This window comes from Cynocephalus volans, chromosome 3 (genome assembly GCF_027409185.1).
Source record: "Cynocephalus volans isolate mCynVol1 chromosome 3, mCynVol1.pri, whole genome shotgun sequence".
Lineage (NCBI taxonomy): Eukaryota > Metazoa > Chordata > Mammalia > Dermoptera > Cynocephalidae > Cynocephalus > Cynocephalus volans.
In genome coordinates this window covers 89001044-89020115 of record NC_084462.1, presented here as the reverse complement: position 1 = coordinate 89020115, position 19072 = coordinate 89001044, and the positions used below count along the sequence as shown (strand labels likewise).

The 19072-nt window shown below is 38.7% G+C and overlaps 1 protein-coding gene across 5 annotated transcripts in view; it reads left to right on the top strand.

Annotated features, from left to right (window-relative positions):
• Window positions 1–19072, top strand: part of GALK2 (galactokinase 2) — a 145500-nt gene that overhangs the window by 28487 nt on the left and 97941 nt on the right. For all 5 annotated transcript variants that reach the window (XM_063091075.1, XM_063091072.1, XM_063091071.1 and 2 more), the window contains exons 2-4: window positions 8884–8972; window positions 13591–13714; window positions 17034–17124. In XM_063091075.1, coding sequence (XP_062947145.1) covers window positions 8884–8972; window positions 13591–13714; window positions 17034–17124 — 304 coding nt within the window. The remainder of the gene's footprint in view (window positions 1–8883; window positions 8973–13590; window positions 13715–17033; window positions 17125–19072) is intronic.

Genomic DNA, 19072 nt, shown 5'->3' with positions numbered 1-19072 from the left:
ACTGATTCATCTTAAATACAAGGAATCATTCGAGACTACTATAAACAACTATACGCCAACAAATTTGAAAATCTGGAGGAAATGGATAAATTTCTGGACACACACAAGCTCCCAAAACTGAACCATGAAGACGTAGAAAATTTGAACAGACCAATAACAATAAAGGAGATTGAAGCTGTTATCAGAAGGCTCCCAACGAAGAAAAGCCCAGGACCAGATGGATTCACAGCAGAATTTTACCAAACATTCAAAGAGGAATTGACACCGATTCTTTACAAACTATTCCAAAAGATTGAAACGGACGCAAATCTCCCAAACTCATTCTATGAAGCAAACATCATCCTGATACCAAAACCAGGTAAAGATATAACCAAAAAAGAAAACTACAGGCCAATATCCTTGATGAATATAGATGCAAAAATCCTCACTAAAATACTAGCAAACAGAATACAGCAACACATACGAAAAATTATTCATCACGATCAAGTGGGATTCATCCCAGGGATGCAAGGTTGGTTCAACATACGCAAATCAATAAATGTGATACACCATATTAATAAACTCAAACACAAGGACCATATGATCATCTCTATAGATGCTGAAAAAGCATTTGATAAAGTTCAGCACTCATTCATGACAAAGAGCCTCTATAAGTTAGGTATAGAGGGAAAGTATCTCAACATAATTAAAGCCATATATGACAAACCCACTGCCAATATCATCCTGAATGGGGAAAAGCTGAAAGCTTTTCCTTTAAGAACAGGCACTAGACAAGGATGCCCACTCTCACCACTCCTATTCAACATAGTGTTGGAAGTACTAGCCAGAGCAATCAGAGAAGAGAAGGAAATAAAGGGCATCCAGATTGGAAAAGATGAAGTCAAACTGTCCCTCTTTGCAGATGACATGATCCTATATATCGAACAGCCTAAAACCTCTACAAAAAAACTCTTGGAATTGATAAATGATTTCAGCACAGTAGCAGGATACAAAATCAACACACAAAAATCAGTAGCATTTCTTTTCTCCAATAGTGAACATGCAGAAGGAGAAATCAAGAAAGCTTGCCCATTTACAATAGCCACCAAAAAATAAAATACTTAGGAATTGAGTTAACCAAGGAGGTGAAAAATCTCTATAATGAGAACTACAAACCACTGCTGAGAGAAATTAGAGAGGATACAAGAAGATGGAAAGATATTCCATGCTCTTGGATTGGAAGAATCAACATAGTGAAAATGTCCATACTACCCAAAGTGATATACAAATTCAATGCAATCCCCATCAAAATTCCAAAGACATTTTTCTCAGAAATGGAAAAAACTATTCAGACATTTATATGGAACAATAAAAGACCACGAATAGCCAAAGCAATGCTGAGCAAAAAAAATAAAGCTGGAGGCATAACACTACCTGACTTTAAGCTATACTACAAAGCTATAATAACCAAAACAGTATGGTACTGGCATAAAAACAGACACACTGACCAATGGAATAGAATAGAGAATCCAGAAATCAACCCACACACTTACTGCCATCTGATCTTTGACAAAGGCACCAAGCCTATTCACTGGGGAAGGGACTGCCTCTTCAGCAAGTGGTGTTGGGATAACTGGATATCGATATGCAGGAGAATGGAACTAGATCCATACCTCTCACCGTATACTAAAATCAACTCAAAATGGATTAAGGATTTAAATATACACCCTGAGACAATAAAACTTCTTAAAGAAAACATAGGGGAAACACTTCAGGAAATAGGACTGGACACAGACTTCATGAATATGACCCCAAAAGCACGGGCAACCAAAGGAAAAATAAACAAATGGGATTATATCAAACTAAAAAGCTTCTGCACAGCAAAAGAAACAATTAAAAGAGTTAAAAGACAACCAACAGAGTGGGAGAAAATATTTGCAAAATATACATCTGACAAAGGATTAATATCCAGAATATATAAGGAACTCAAACAACTTTACAAGAAGAAAACAAGCAACCCAATTAAAAAATGGGCAAAAGAGCTAAGTAGGTATTTCTCTAAGGAAGATATCCAAATGGCCAACAGACATATGAAAAAATGCTCAACATCACTCAGCATCCGGGAAATGCAAATCAAAACCACATTGAGATACCATCTAACCCCAGTTAGGATGGCTAAAATCCAAAAGACTATGAACGATAAATGCTGGCGAGGCTGCGGAGAAAAAGGAACTCTCATACATTGTTGGTGGGACTGCAAAATGGTGCAGCCTCTATGGAAAATGGTATGGAGGTTCCTTAAACAATTGCAAATAGATCTACCATACGACCCAGCCATCCCACTGTTGGGAATATACCCAGAGGAATGGAAATCATCAAGTCGAAGGTATACCTGTTCCCCAATGTTCATCGCAGCACTCTTTACAATAGCCAAGAGTTGGAACCAGCCCAAATGCCCATCATCAGATGAGTGGATACGGAAAATGTGGTACATCTACACAATGGAATACTACTCAGCTATAAAAACGAATGAAATACTGCCATTTGCAACAACATGGATGGACCTTGAGAGAATTATATTAAGTGAAACAAGTCAGGCACAGAAAGAGAAATACCACATGTTCTCACTTATTGGAGGGAGCTAAACATTAATATATAAATTCACACACACACATACACACACACACACACACAAACCGGGGGGGGGGGGGGAAGAAGATATAACAACCACAATTATTTGAAGTTGATACAACAAGCAAACAGAAAGGACATTGTTGGGGGGGAGGGGGGGAGGGAGAAGGGAGGGAGGTTTTGGTGATGGGGAGCATTAATCAGCTACAATGTATATCAACAAAATAAAATTAAAAAAAAAAAAACTATATAATCACAAAAAAAAATAAAATAAAATAAAATAAAATAAAATAAAAAATAAATGTGGCTTAATAATACCCTCATATATGCCTATACCATAACTTAAAGGAAAATTGTTGCTTTGTCAGTTTTTAATGGTATTCTTTAACTTTTCTCCATTGCCTATTTATTTATTTATTTATTTATTATTTTTATATAGATATTCCCTATCGTTTTCTTTTAAAAAAATTTTATTAATATATATTTTTTTACATTCTACAATGTTGTAGAGCAGTTGGGAGGGAGAAGGAGAGGGGAAAGGGGAAGGAAATGGGATGGAAGAAGGAGGGAGGAGGAGGGGTGGGTTTGAGGCCTGTGACACCCCCCTCATTCCCACAGGGGAGACCACAGGGCTTCTAGCGGTGGCTTGGTCTTTGCTGGGCTGGGTGCAGATGTCAAGGGTGTGTGGCAGTAGCCCTGACTCCACTACCCAAGCTCAGGAACCTGGGGCCCTTCTTGCTGAAGCTTGCTGGTCGTCACTGGGCTGAATGAGCATGTGGGGGGGGGCATGGTCAAGACCCTTGGCCCCCGCTTCCCCAGCTCAGGAGAGCCCAGAGCGCCTCCTGTGGCAGCTCGGTGGTCACCACAGGGCTGGTTGCTTATTGGGGGGGCGTGGACGAGGCCGTTGGCTCCCCGCTGCCCTGGCTCAGGAGAGCCCGAGGCTTTTCCTGCGGTGGCTTGGTGGTGTCACTGGGGTGGTTGCGCTTGTCCGGGAGGTGTGGCTGAGGCCCTTGGCCTCCATCCTCAGGACTGGTTGCGGGTGTCGGGGGGCATGGCTGAGGCCCCTGGCCCTACCCCCTCCCTGGCTTGGTAGCCCAGGGGACTTCCAGTCTTTCTAGGTGTTATAGGTGTTCTTTGGTAAAATGAGACCTTTACTAGTTATCAAACTTTGTCTCTGATTGTGGGTATTTTGTTTTTTCTTTCAGTTCTGTGTTGGATTATTTGCTGTTTCCAACACTTAAATTCTGCGCTGGAACTAATTTGCTGTCCTTTGCTTACTTCTAAAATGGGGAACTTCCTGTGAGGACTTGTAGTTGAGCTCTGTTGGTTGGGCTAAATTCCTGCTTTGCTGCTGATTCCCTAGGGAAGAATTTTTGTGCAGTTCAGGTTTTAATAGTTGACTTTATAGGTACTTCTGCATCTGGTGAAATCTGATGCACCTGGGTTGTATAGAAAAACTGGTCTGGACCTAAGTCTTTTTATCAAACTGCACCCCTTGCAATTTTATATTCCTGCTCAGTCTCCTCTGAGTGGTCCTGCACTGATTGGGGGCAGATCAGCTGTCCTTGCTGTGCCCCACCACCCCCCAGGTAGGCCCATCTTCCCCACCGCCTGTGCTCCAAACACTTCCCATGGGACGGGCCATGCTCCAGTCTCTTGTGATGACTCACTGGCCTCTGAGTGGCTCCTTTTTTCCAGTTGTTGTGGCTCCTTGGTCCTATGTGGGTCCACAGGAACCCTGTTGGTGGTACTGCTGGCCTGGGGGCCACCACGGCTCTCTTCTCCCCTGTTGCCTCTAAGCAACTCCATCTGAAGGGCACAGCTGAGGCTTTTTGCCAGTTCCTGCGCCTTGCGCTCAGCAGCTCCAGCTTTAAAGCAGCTGTGGCACAAAACGGTTGGAGTAGTGTTTCTTTCTCTCGTGGCTTCTCCCACCTTCATGCACTCTGTAAGTCTCTCCTCCTCTTCCCCTGAGCTCTAGCAGCCCCAGCTTGGCTGTCATTGCTTTTTAATCGTTGTGAATTGGTTGATTTGTGGGAGAGAGTGATGCTGGGGATCATCTTTTCCACCATCTTGACCAGAAGCCTTACCCATTGCCTCTTTCATAATCAATGAGCTTATTTTACTTTCATCTTTTCTCCCCCACACTTCCCATTTTTTAATGGGTGGTGTCCTAGTTCAGTTTTTGCTGCTATAACAGATTACCACAGACTAGGTAATTTATAAAGATAGTAGTTTATCTGGCTCATGTTTTAAGAGGCTGGGAAATCTAAGAGTGTGTTGCTGCCATCTGGTGAGGGTCATCCCATGGTGGAAGGTGAGAGGGCAAGAGCCCATGAGACAGAGAGCAAGAGAGGGAGGGGCTGAACTCATCATTTTTATCACAACCCCACTCCTGAGATAACTAACCCACTCCTGCAGTAATGGCATTAATCCCCATTCATGAGGCAGAGCCCTCATGACCTAATCACCTCTGAAATGTCCTGCCTGACAACAGTGTTGCACTGGGGATTGTTTCTAACACATCAACTTTTGGGGGACACATTCAAATAGTAGCAGGTGGACTTTTTCTTTGTGGTGATGGTTTTAGATTAATGTTAGTTTTGCTGGCCCTTCTTTTCTCTTTCACTCAATTTTTCCCCAGTAACTCACTGTAGTCTTTTTCTTTCTCTTTTTTTTTTTACTTATGGGTAATTTTAAGATTTGGCATTGTTTATCTTCTACTTATACTGAAGGTATGGTTTCTGTATAGTTTTATTTGTTCTTATTGTTCTAATTGTTTTTTGAGGATTTATAGGGAGACTCAGATTTAGGCAATCACCATTGTCTACATCTACTTGGTAATCCAGTAAATGTATTTTGAATGATATACTAGAGATATCAGCTATTGTGTCCCTGTTGAGATCTTTTGTTGTCATCCATAGCTTCTGCTGAAGGAGTAAGCACACATGATCAAATTTGTAACTAAAACAAGTGACCTTGTTTATATTAAATGACCTCACCATTTTGGCTACAACTGATTGGACCAGGATGGATACAGGACCTAAACTCTGTCAAACACATTCCATCTTTTGAGAATTTGGACTAAAGGATACCGAGAAGTAATCAGATAGTATAGGTCACTGGAGCTGTTAAAGTCTTGTAGAGTCAAGGCCACGGTGTCATGAAAACTGAAGGTATGGAGGAGCAGAAATGAAGAGAGGCTCACAGAGGCATTTGGAATGCAAAGAGTACTGAGCACAGAGAAGTGGTGATGGTGTCTTTGGAGGGATGGGAGAATGAGGCAAGAAGAGATGAGAGCCAAATACATCAATGTAAACAGAGTTTCTGATGACTATCCAGTTACCAGGAGGCAAGCTTGAATAACTTCCAACAATACTGAACATATCTTTCTATCATTATAATAAATTTTCTTTTTTTTCTTGAGCTTTGTGTGTGTATTTCTGCTTCTTACAACTAATTAATCCCTAAATCCAATTAATTAATTGATTTCTTGAATTTAGTAGGCTTTGATAAAATTATACCATCCTGGTGTTATTACTCAGACTCAGTGTGATGTGGGAGCTATTCACAGAATTGACTTGAGATGATTTGACAGTATAGATCTATTATAAGAATTTTGGATCTGGAACAGACCTATGAGAATTATCTAGTTCACATTCTCTAATTTTAGAGGAGATAGGCCAAGGGAAAATGATTTGTCAAACTTTGGCATTGAATTAGAGGCCCCATTAGAATTAGAACTGTGGTCTCTTGATATCCAGTCTGATTTTTATTTGACTACCTGTAATGGGTTGAATAGTATACCCCCCAAATTCATGTTCACTTGGAACTGCAGAATGTGACCTTATTTGGACTAGCCTCTTTGGAGATGTAATCAAATTAAGATGAGGTCATACTCAATTAGGTGGGCCTAATCCAATATGACTGGTAGTCCTGTAAGAAGGAAAAACGGACACAGGCAGAGACACACCAGGAGAATGCCATGTGATGACAGGGGCAGAGACTGGAGTGATTCAGGCACAAGCTAAGGAATGCCAAGGATTGACTGCCACCACCAGAAGGTAGAAAGAAGAAAGGAAGGATTTTTCTCTATAGCTTTCAGAGGCCCAAAGCCTTCCTGACCCCTGATTTCAGACATCTAGACTGCAGAACTGTGAGAAAATCAATTTCTGTTGTTTGAAACCACTCAGCTTATTATACTTTGATACAGAAGCTTTAGCTTCTTTTAGTATGAAGAGATTCTTCCCTGAATATCATTGAAAAATTATACAGTAAGTTACATTCATTTTTTTAAAAGTTTGTATTATTTTTTTACATTCTAAGATATTGTTGCAGAGCAGTTGGGAGGGAGGGGGAGAGGGGTAGGGGGAAAGCAATAGGGTGGGAAAAGGAAGAAGGAGGGGGATTGTGGTTGAGACCTGTGGCACCCCCCTCATTCCTGCATGGGAGACCAGGGGGCTTCCAGCGATGGCTTGGTCATTGCTGGGCTGGATGCAGATATCAGGGGGTATGGCTGAAGCCCTTGGTTCCCCATCTCTCCAGCTCTGGAGACCAGGGGGTTTCCAGCAGTAGTTTGGTGGTCATTGCTGGGCTGGTTGTGGGTGTTGGGCATGGCTGAGGCCCATGGCTCCCCTTGCCCCAGTTTGGTAGCCTGGGGTGCTTCCTGGGTGACTAGGTGGTTGTCCCTGGGCTGGTGGTGGGTGTAGGGGGGTGTGGCTGAGGCCACGAGTTATCTTGAGGCCGAGATAACCACCTGATTATTGCTGGGCTGGTTGTAGGTGTTGGGGGGCATGGCTGAGGCCCCCTGGCCCTCCCCGTGCCTGGCTTGGGAGCCCAGGGGGCTTCTGGTCCTTCTAGGTTTTATAGGTGTTCTTTGGTGATGTGAGACCTTTACAAGGTAATGTCAAACTTTGGCTCTGGTTCGTGGGTATTTTGTTTTTTCTATCAGTTCTGTGTTGGATTACTTGCTGTTTCCACCACTTAAACTCTGCTTTGGAACTAATTTGTTGTCCTTTGCTTCCTTCTAATATGGGGGAACTTCCTGTGGGACCAGCACTTGAGCCCTGTGGTTGAGCTAAATTGCTGCTTTGTTGCTGATTCCTTGGGGAAGGCTTTTTATGCAGCTCAGGTTTTAATGGTTGACCTTGTAGGCAATTCTTGGTCTCATGAGATCCAGAACACCTGGGTTGTGTGGAAGCTCTGGTCTGGGCCTGAGTCTTTTCAGCAAACTGCTCCCCCTGCAGATCCGTATTCCTGACCAGTCTCCACTGAGTGATCCTGTGTTGATTGGAGGGCAGATCAGCTGTCCATGCTGTACCCTAATATTCCCCCAGTGGGCCCGCACTCCAAACATTTCCCATGGTATGGACCGTGCTCCGGTCCCTTGAGATGACTCACCAGCCTCTGAGTGGCTCCTTTTTTCAGTTGTTGTGGCTCCTTGCTCCTATGTGGGTCCACAGGAACCCTGTTAGTGGTCTTGCTGGCCTGAGGGTCACCAAGGCCCTCTTCTCCCCTGCCACCTCCAAGCAACTTCATACGAAGGGCACAGCTGCAGCTTTTGCCAGCTCTGGCTCTGTGCATTTACCAGCTCCAGCCTTGAGGCAGCTGGGGCTCGAAATGGTGGGAGCAATCCTTTGTTTTTCTCACTGTGGCTTCTCCTGCCTTCATAAACTCTGTCGGTCTCTCCTCTTCCCCTAAGCTCTAGTGACCCCAGCTTGGCTGCCATTGCTTTTTAATAATTGTAAATTGGTTGATTTGTGGGAGAGAGTAATGCTGGGGACCATCTATTCTGCCATCTTGATTGGAAGCCCCAGAAAGATACATTCTTTATAATTGAAGAAAATAGCTTTTTTGTTGGGTGCATCAATCTTAACTTTTTAATTCTTCAGTGTGCTTAGGTATACTCTTGTGCCATTTAGGAGTTTATATTATTTTTTGTCTTGGGATTTTCAAGAAAATATGTCCCTAGAAGGTTTTTTTTTTTTTTTAGGAATAATTAATGGTGGCAGACATATGAAGAGTGTGTGTGTGTGTGTGTGTGTGTGTGTGTGTGTGTGTGTGTGTGTGTGTGTGTGTGTGTTTGTGCATGCCTATTTTATGGATTTTTAATTTTTAATTTTAATTTTTTTGGCAGCTGGCTGGTATGGGGATCCAAATTCTTGACCTTGGTGTTATAACACCACATTCTAACCAACTGAGCTAACAGGCCAGCCCTCTTATGGATTTTTTTTTTTTTAAATATGATAACCTGAAACATTCTACTCTTAATTTCAGATTGCTGAAGCTAAAGGAAATGTTTACCTCTAAGTTTGGATCTCTTCCCAAGTTTTATGTTCGAGCACCAGGAAGAGTCAACATAATAGGTATTTCAAAAGTTCCTTCTCTTATTTTTTTTCTCCTTCCTTTGGTAAGATGCAAATTTTGGTTAATACATTGTCAACCTAAAAAGAAACTCAGAGACATGCTCTCCAAAACAAATGACTTTATTTGGGAATAGCAGAGGATTGTAATCTGGGATATGTAAGCTATGACAGATCATAGGCATATTCAGGAGAGGTGGGACAAAGTAGAAACTTTTAAAGACAGAGAAGAAGCCTACATTAGCTGCACTGAAACAAAGTTTGTAGGGTCACAAGCTCATTGCAGGATTTGGCATTATTCATCAGTAGAGACAGCTGTTACTAGGTAAGTGTCCTTGTGCAGGCAGCATATCTCGAATACCACAATATTGAGGAAATTCTTGCAGTAAGTTCTGTTACTGATCTACATGCAGGAATGTCTTGTGATAAGTCCTGTTATAGGCATGTGTACATGAGGGCTTTTCTTCATGGCCTCCCCCAACTGCATGTTGTGAGTTTCATGTAAGTGACTCCATTTGGGCACCACCAACTTTCACAACATTTCTTTCAAAATTTTTCCCAAAATAGAATATTTCATATATATTTACTAATTTTAAGATATGCTTTTGCATAAGGAACCACACTTTACTTTCATTTTTCCCAACCCATGTTACTAATGTTACTTTTGTCCATTTGTTTTTTGAATCTGCAAATTTGTTGAAACCCAGTTGTTAGTGTAATTTTCATGGAAGATGAGAATATATTTCTATGCTGCAGGGGAAAATTTTAGACTATGGGAAGTAATTTTGGTGGTGTTACATTTACTTACTAGGTTTGAGGAACACTGGGAAACCTTACGATTCCTTGCTTTTCAAAGTATAGTCAGATTTTGCTGGTATTCTAGATGTATTTTTTGTTTGTTTGTTTCATCTTTGAATACGTTGAGTTTTACTACCTTTTAGTAGGAAATAACAGCCTTTTAATCTGTCATATTTCTGTCCATGTTCACATATATAATAATTGATATAGGTGTAATTAGATTATATGCCATTTTTATTGTTTTTTATTTAATATAACATAAATATTCTCATGTTTCCATAGTGTTAATAGTTATTATTTCAATGACTTTATAATAGCTTACTGAATTTATATTTTATAATTTGCCTAACAATTTTTTTATTGTATAAAATTCTTTCCAGTTTTTCACTATTATAGCCAGTAATTTGATTAAAAGGAAACATTAAATGAAAACAGCATTATCCATTTTATCATTTTATTGTCTTTGGTGAGTTTATTTGGGGGGGGGGAAGGGAGAAGTAGGATGTACCCCCTTTAATGGGACTTAATAAGTTGCTTATTTTCTACAGAAGGATATTGCACTTGTAAGTATTTGTTTGTACTTTTGATCAGCAAGATTGTTACTGCTTGAATTTTCAGCAAAAGCTTTGTTGAGACAAATGCTATTTATGGAATATCATTTTGAGGATATGTAGAACCCATGTTGCTAGCTTCTATATTTTTTCTGGATCAAGCTTGATTCCAGAAATATACATACTTCACACAAAGAGTTGTTTTCACCAAGTTGCACCTTGTTGTTATTTAGATATAAGTATGAGACCCATTGTTGAAGCTATTGTGGAGATATTACTGAGAATATTGCCCATGATATCACTGTCCCTTCTCTGAAGGTGCAAGGGAGAACTTTTGCTTTGGCTGAGGATATGAATTGTATATATCTGTATTGTCTGTTACAGTAGCTACTGGCCACATGTGACTATTTTAATTTAAATTAATTAAAGTGAGAGGGTTGGAACAAGATGGTAGTGTAGGATTCTTCAGTGATCATCCCTCAGCAGAAACATCAATTTGAAGGACTACCCATACACAAAAATACCTTCACAAGATCTAAGGAAACCAGATGAGAGTTCACAGTACCTGGTCGTAGCACAATAATAAGAAAAGATGCATTGAAGAGGATAAGAAGGGCAATTTTACATTACTTTTGTTATTCCTCTCTCAACCCCAGGCAGCATAGCATGGAGAGAGACCATTTGCTTGGGGGAAAGGAAAGTAAGTGAGCACAGGACTTTGTCTTAGGCCCCGACATTAGGCCCAATAAAACCAAGCATTGTGAAGACCTATACAGCCCCATTTTCCAAGTCAGTACCCATGGACTAAGCATCTAGACCTGCCCCAGTTCTAGGTGGGACAATACAGCCCTAGACATCATGGCTAACTCAGTCTCTGGCCTGTACCATCGCAGGGTTTACATCAGCAGCCTTGAGTACTGGACATTTCTCAGCAGCAGGCTGGCCTCAATGGCCCCTGGCTTCAGGCAAGCCTCAGCATTGCACCAGACATGTATGTCTCAGCTTCTGGTCTGCCTCAGTGCTATGCCTGCTGAAGCAGGCTCCAGGCTGCTGGAAGCACTGCACTAGCTTTGGCTGCCCCAGGCCTCTGACATGCCTCAGCACAATACTTGACACAGGGCATTTCCAGACAAAGCCAGTCCGTGAAGACTGAAATAAGTACCTAGTTTTTTTTTTTTTTTTTTTTTAAATGTACAGAAATTGATGTATGACCACAAGGATCAAGAACAATTAGGGAAACATGGTATCACCAAATGGACAAAATAAGGTGTCATGATTGACCCTAAAGAAATGGAGATTGAAGAACTGCTTGATAAAGAATTCAAAATAGCTGTTTTAAGGAAGCTCACCAAACCTTAAGAAAATACAGAGAATCAATTCAGTGAAATGAAGAAAACAATGTGACAAGGATGAGAAATTTAATAGAGGTTGAAATAATAATAATAAAAAACCCCCCCAGAAATTTTGCACCTGAAAAATACAGTGAATAAAATGAAAAATGCAATAGAGAACATCAACAGCAGAATTGATCAAGCAGAAGAAAGACTCTGTGAATTCAAGACAACTTATTTGAAAACAAACAACTCAAAATGTATTAATGACTGAAACAAGTTTTTTTTTTTTTTTTTTTTTTGGTGGTTTTCCAGTATGGTGATCTGAGTCCTTGACCTTGTTGTTATAGCACAAATGTATTAAGAACTTAAATGTAAGACTCAAAACTATGAAACTACTAGAAGAAAACATAGGGTAAAAGCTTCATGACATTGATCTGGACAGTGACTTTTTGGATATGACTCCAAGAGCCCAGGCAACAAAAGCAAAAATAGACAAATGGGAGTACATCAAACTAAAAAGCTTCTGCACAGAAAAGGACACAATCAGCAAAGTGAAGAGACAACCTACAGAATGGGAGAAAATATTCACAAACTATATATCTGGTTAGGGGTTAATATCCAAAATATATAAGGAACTCAAACAATTTAATGATAACAAAACAACCTGATTAAAAATGGGCAAAGGACCTAAATAGACATTTTTTAAAAGAGTGCATACAAATGGCCAACAGGTATATGAAAAAAAATGCTCAACATAACTAATCATCAGGGAAATGCAAGTTAAAATCATGATGAGCTATCACTTCACACTTGTCATAATGACTATTAACAAAAAGACAGAACATAACAAGTGTTGATGAGGATATGGAGAAAAGGTAGCTTTTGCACATTGTTGGTGTGAATGTCAATTTGTGCAGCCTTTATAGAAAACAGTATGGAAGTTCGTTAACAAAACTAAAAATAGAACTACCATATGAGCCACTGATCCCACTACTGGGTATGTATCCAAAGGAAATGAAACCAGAATATCAAAGAGATACCCGAACTCCCATATTCATTGTATCATTACTCTCAATAGCCAATATAGGGAATCAACTTAAGTGACCATCAGTATATCAATTGATAAAGAAAATGTGGTATATGCACACAAGGAATACTATTCAGCCATTAAAAAGAGGGATATCCTGTCATTTGTGGCAACATGAATGAACCTGGAAGACATTATGTTAAGTAAGATAATCCAGGCACAGAAAGACAAATACCATGTGATCTCACTCATATATGGACTTTAAAAAAGTTGATCTCATAGTAGAGAGTAGAATGGTGGTTACCAGTGGCCAAGGTGGTTGGGTTGTGGGGGGAGGTGGTTGGAGAGATGTTGGTCAAAGGATACAAAATTAGTGCTTGGGATGAATGAATTTGTTAAAAGCATTATAATTTCTGTTGAAATATTGAAAATATAACAGTTTTCATATCTTTTTTTTGCCATATTTGATGCTAATATAAGTAGTCACATAACATAAATATTTGAAAATGATCACTATGAATTAGAAAGTGGAAAAAAAACCAAAAGTGTTTTTTGTGTGTGTATGTGTGTGTTTTGTTTTTAATGGCTAGCCAATACCGGGATTGAGCCCTGGACCTTGGTATTACCAGCACCACACTCTAGCCAACTAAGCTAACTGGCCAGCCCCTAAAGACCTGAAGATTTAAAGGACTCCAAAAATTAACAGAAACTAATAATTAAAATATTTATGGCTAGCTGAAGTTTCTAGCTCAAATGTCTGCAGGAAAAAGAATACTGAATAACTCTCTGCCCAAGTTATTTTTATTTTCTGTTAAAACCTGGCTCGTAGTTAGTTTTTGCAGCTTGTCAATTTACTTCAGGTTCTTTTTTTCATATGCTAGCAATAATAAAAAATGCTTTCTTTTTTCTAGGAGAGCATATAGATTACTGTGGATATTCTGTTCTTCCTATGGCTATAGAACAAGATATATTAATAGCTGTGGAACCTGTGAAAACACACACTCTCCACTTGGCCAATACAAATCCCTTGTATCCGTGAGTATTTAGGATTGCTAATTGTGTGTGTGTGTGTGTGTTTATGTATGGTGTTGTGTTTGTACCCGAATGAACTCTTTATGAGACATTAAATTTACAATAAATCATTTTATTTATTGAAATTTTGTTCCTGACATTTAAAAGAATCTAAGGTCATTATTTAATATTTGCTCATTTTGTTCATTTGTTATTCATTTAAGAAACATTTACCAAAGATTTAACATGTTCTAGATATTGTCTTAGATATGGAGTGATACAAAGATGAAAATATCTCTGTCCTTGCCCAGAAGGTATTTATCATCTGTTGAGGTAACTATCTTCAGCACAGTCAGGTCTAGTATCTTTTCTATGTTACTATGGCACCCTCTAATTCTCTTGTCATTGCACCTCACCATGCTGTTCTACCATTATCTGTTTACTTACCTGTATCCTCTGGTAGATTGTAATGTCTGTGACTTCAGGAACTGCTGTCTTTTTTCAGTGCTCTAGCATCAGTGTAAAATGGAAAGTCTGCTGCAAAATAGATGTAAGTTTCTAGTACATATACTTTTTCAAGTTAAGGAGATTTAAAAAAAATTCTTACTTCACTAAGATTTTTTAAAAATTCATTAATAGGTATTGAATTTTATTAAATGTCTATCCAGTATTGAAAATCAGTATTTTTAAGCAATCCTAACATTTATGTGGAACAACAAAAGATCCTCAATAGCCAAAGCAATCCTGAAGAAAAAAAATAAAACCAGAGGCATAATACTACCTGACTTCAAATTATACTACAAAGCTATACTAACCAAAGCAGCATGGCACTGATACAAAAATAGACACTTGGAACAATGAAACAGAATAGAGAACCCAGATATCAACCCATATGCTTACAGCCAATTGATGTTTGACAAGGGCAACAGGAGCATACATTGGGGAAAGGACTGCCTCTTCAATAAACGGTGCTGGGAAAACTAGATATCCATATGTAGAAGAATGAAAGTAGTTCTGTACCTCTCACCATATATCAAAATCAACTCAAAATGGATTAAAGACTTTAAATATAAGAACTGAAACTATAAAAACTCCTGAAAGAAAACATAGAGGAAACACTTCAGGAAGTAGGACTGGACAAGGACTTTATGAACAAGACCCCAAAAGCACAGGCAAGAAAAAGAAAATAAACAAATGGGATTATATCAAACTAAAAAGCTTCTGCACAGCAAAAGAAAGAATAACAGAGCTAAAAGACAACCTACGGAATAGGAGAAAATATTTGCAAACTATGCATCCAACAAGGCATTAATATCCAGAATATACAAGGAATTCAAATAACAGTAAAAGAAACAGTAACCTGATTAAAAAATGGGCAAAGGAGCTAAATAGGCATTTCTGCTGGGTGTATACCCAAAGGAATGGAAATCATCATGTTGAAGAGATACCTGCACTCCCATGTTTATCGCAGCTCTATTTATAATAGCTAAGAGTTGGAACCAACGTAAATGTCTATCAGCAGATGACTGGATAAGGAAAATGTGGTATATATACACAATGGAATGTTACCCTGCCATAAAAAGAATGTAATTCTGCCATTCGCAGCAACGTGGATGAACTTAGAGAAAACTATGTTACATTAAATAAAATATGCACAGAAAAAGAAACACTGAATGTCCTCACTCATCAGTGGGAGCTAAAAAAATAAACAAACAAACAAATAAATGAAAGAAAGATGCAACAATCATGGTAATTCCTTGAACTTTCAAAAGGAGAGAATGGAACCAAGGCCACCAGAGGATGGAAAGGAGAAGGGAAGGGTTAGGGAGAAATTGGTAAAGGGCCACAAAAAATGAATACATCGTATAATGATAAATATAGTAATTATCCTGATTTGAGCATCACATATTGCACATAGGTATTCATATTTAACATTGTACCCCTCAGATATGTGCAGTCAATTATGTTTCAGTAAAAAAAAGTCATAAAAGGAAAAATAACGAAAAACAGTTTTTTTAAAAATAGTGAATTACTCTGATGGATTTTCTAATGTTGAACCAGTTTTGCATTCCTAAAATAAGCTCTACTTGCTTATGATGTATTATGATGTGATTTGCTAATTACAAGAAAAGATTTTGGCATACAGTTGTACATTATATCTTCTTTTTCACTGGATAGTTTGCTTGTAATAATGTTAATTCATTTAGCAAATATTTTTGATAAAGCATTCTACCAGGTTGTGCAAGATAAAGAAATTCCTTACTTTCATGTGGAACTTACCACTGCATAAGATTTTTTTTCCTATTCATTTTGTATGGTTGATAATATATCTTATATACATTTTGTATCCTCTAAAGAAAAGCTTATGTGATCTCAAACACATTTTTGTGTCATTGTTTGTGAATGTTTAAAAATGGGTAAATGATACTTTGTCATATTGATTTACTCAAATTCACTTAACCATTCCTACAATGATGAATATAATGCCAGATTGAGGTTTGGTAGAATAATGAGTGTCTATTTTTGAACCTCAAGAAAAGGCTAGGCAGGGAGGGTAGACAGGGATGCTGGAAAGATAAATAACTAATCAAAGAGCAGGTTTTTTCTATGATAGATGTAAGCTATACCTCTAATTCTGCAGGAGCTGGCACTTTTTAGCTTTTTCCTTAAAGTTGCTTATCTGGCTTCCTAAATCTATGTAACTTCCCTCCTCCTCTTTGTCTAATTTTACTCCCCCACCCCCGTCCCTTCCTGGTTTCTTTTCTTTGTGACTTTTAAGATTTCCTCTTAGCTAGGAACAGAATCTGGCAGATTTGCTGACATAACTTTATCTCCTTCCAAATTCTGTGACCTTTTGTTTACTGTGGGCAACAAATTTTAACTTCTATATGTGACAATAGAGTAAATTGCTAAAGGTGGAGTCAGACTGTGTGTCTTTGGAAGCTCACTAAACCTCTCTGAGCCTCCGGGAAGGCCTTGTCCACCCACACAGCAGGCCCCAGAGGATAAGCATCCGTGTGGTTTACACAAGCTTAACAAGAGCCAGTCTGAAAGAGGAAATGGTTGTAGATTATGCTAAAATACATTGGTTCCACTCTGTTTCAGGAAATAAAAAGTGTCAGTTGGAGGGAGTGTACTCATTAAGGCCACTACAACTTCCTCTCAACTTTTAGTAGCGGGGATTGTTCATTGTTCTGAGGTAGCAATGGAGTACAGATGCTCAAAGTAAACAGAAAAGGAGATTTCAGTATCACTGCTTGGCACAAGATGGCAGCAGTTAGTCATTGATTCTGTAGCTCGAGCCTTACAGGTTTAAATTAATGGTGCCTTTTTGTTTTTGCAGGGACTTCAGTACTAGTGCCAGTAACATTCAGATTGACAAAACCAAGCCTCTGTGGCACAACTATTTCCTCTGTGGATTTAAAGGAATTCAGGTAAATTAGTTTATAAGGTATCTACTCGCAGTTGATGTTACGGTGTGTATTATGTCAGATTTATTTACTGTATCATTTTTGTCTCTTTCTTTCCATACCGTCTGATGTTTCTGTTCTATTTTGCCAGTTTATGTTCCAGAGAGTGGGTAGGATATGGTTGTTTCTGGGTAATGTTTACAGGGGACAGTAGTGGTCTTTCACATAGCTGGCTGTTCATAGATGAGGTGCATCTGACAAACATCTTTTTGGTTTTTAAATCTTTGTTCAAATTTTCTTTTGAGGATATATTCTAGTAATAGTATTTACATTTTGTTCTTGGGATATAAAGGAGTATACTGTAATAAGATTTAGATTCAGACAACCCCTGTTTTGAATCTGGGCTCTACCCAGCTGTGTTAATTTAACCTCTAAAGTCTCAGGTTTATCTGTAAAATGATGTCATTGCTATTCCAACAAAGAGTTGTTGGAAGGATTACACAGTGCTTGACACTAGTACAGATTCAATAAATGGGAACTAATATTGTTATTACTGCTTCAGATGGGTTTAAATATAAGATGTAATGAAATGTATCATTGTAAATATTTTCCTAGAAACATTGAGTAATTACCTCAAAAATCTCTAATGTCATGTTCTAGAACAAGAAAATATTTCCACTTTCTCTCATAATTAAAAAAGTATGAAGGACAAAAAGAAAATCAATATTTGCTGTTTTTACAGCTACTTTTATATTGAATAGTTATTTTAGATACAGTGACTCTTATAGAATCACAGGTATAGGACATTAAGAGGTGGATTTTGCCTTTGCTAACTAAAAGCAAACAAACCAACCCCTGTTTGAGAGAGCTGTGTTCCTTACTGCCTGGCAGTCCTATCTCAAACTTTGTCATGAGTAGCCAGCCTACGACTCAGTGGCATATCCCCTACAGAAATGTATCAAATTTATTTCTGATGCGTAGTCCTGTACTCTAACTGGAGGTTCTGTTCTTTTTCCTTTTCGTGACCAGCACTCAGCCAGTGAGTGCACCGGCCAGTCCTATATAGGATCCGAACCCGCGGCGGGAGCGTCGCAGCGCTCCCAGCGCCGCACTCTACCAAGTGCGCCACGGGCTCGGCCCTGGAGGTTCTGTTCTTAAAGTTGCTGCATTCATTTCTTTCTTTTGTGTTTTTTTTTCCTTCTTCCCAGACACATGGTAATAACTTATGGGAAAAGTTATTGGCAGGTTTTAAACCTTCAAATCATCTGTCTTGTCATATGCATTAGTGGGAATTACACTATTTAGAGGCATCTGATCCTCCTTATAACAACATGACTTTTTGTAGCATATGGGTAAAGTGGCCTGAATAATTCTTGTTACTCTGTTGTTTTTGAACATTTCAGATTTTAAAACTCTCCTCTTTGGTTTGACAACTTATGTGCAAAAGTAGGTTTATATAATGAACTTTTGGCAGAAAAGTAATTTAAATTTTAGCCCGTTCAGAAACCTTCAAATTCAAATATTTGATAGTTCCAGAGGATAATCTGTTTATATTAAATTGAACATGTTATTCTTTTGAGATAGAGCTATTACAGAATTTGGCACAACCCATTTCCATTTTTGAATCTGTTGTACATTTTAATTTAAACATTGCATGTTAAGTTTGTAAGTATGATTCACATTCAAGACATCCCGTGGATCAGTTTATAGTTAAATATATAGTATTCTCCAAGGATACTTTTTTTAAACAAGCTGTCTGATGTTCTGTATAAAAGGGCATTGGCTACAGCAGTGTTTCAGTTTATAATTTGTTTGTATCTCTGGAAGGAAATTTTTAGCTGACTTGAAATCAAGAAGAGAATTACATCCAACTGAATCTCTTCTTTTGTGGTACAGAAGTTTTGCCAGCTAGGAAAAAAATACAAAAAATTAGAGAAAAAATAGTCTTTCATTTACAGAGTTTTGTTATTAC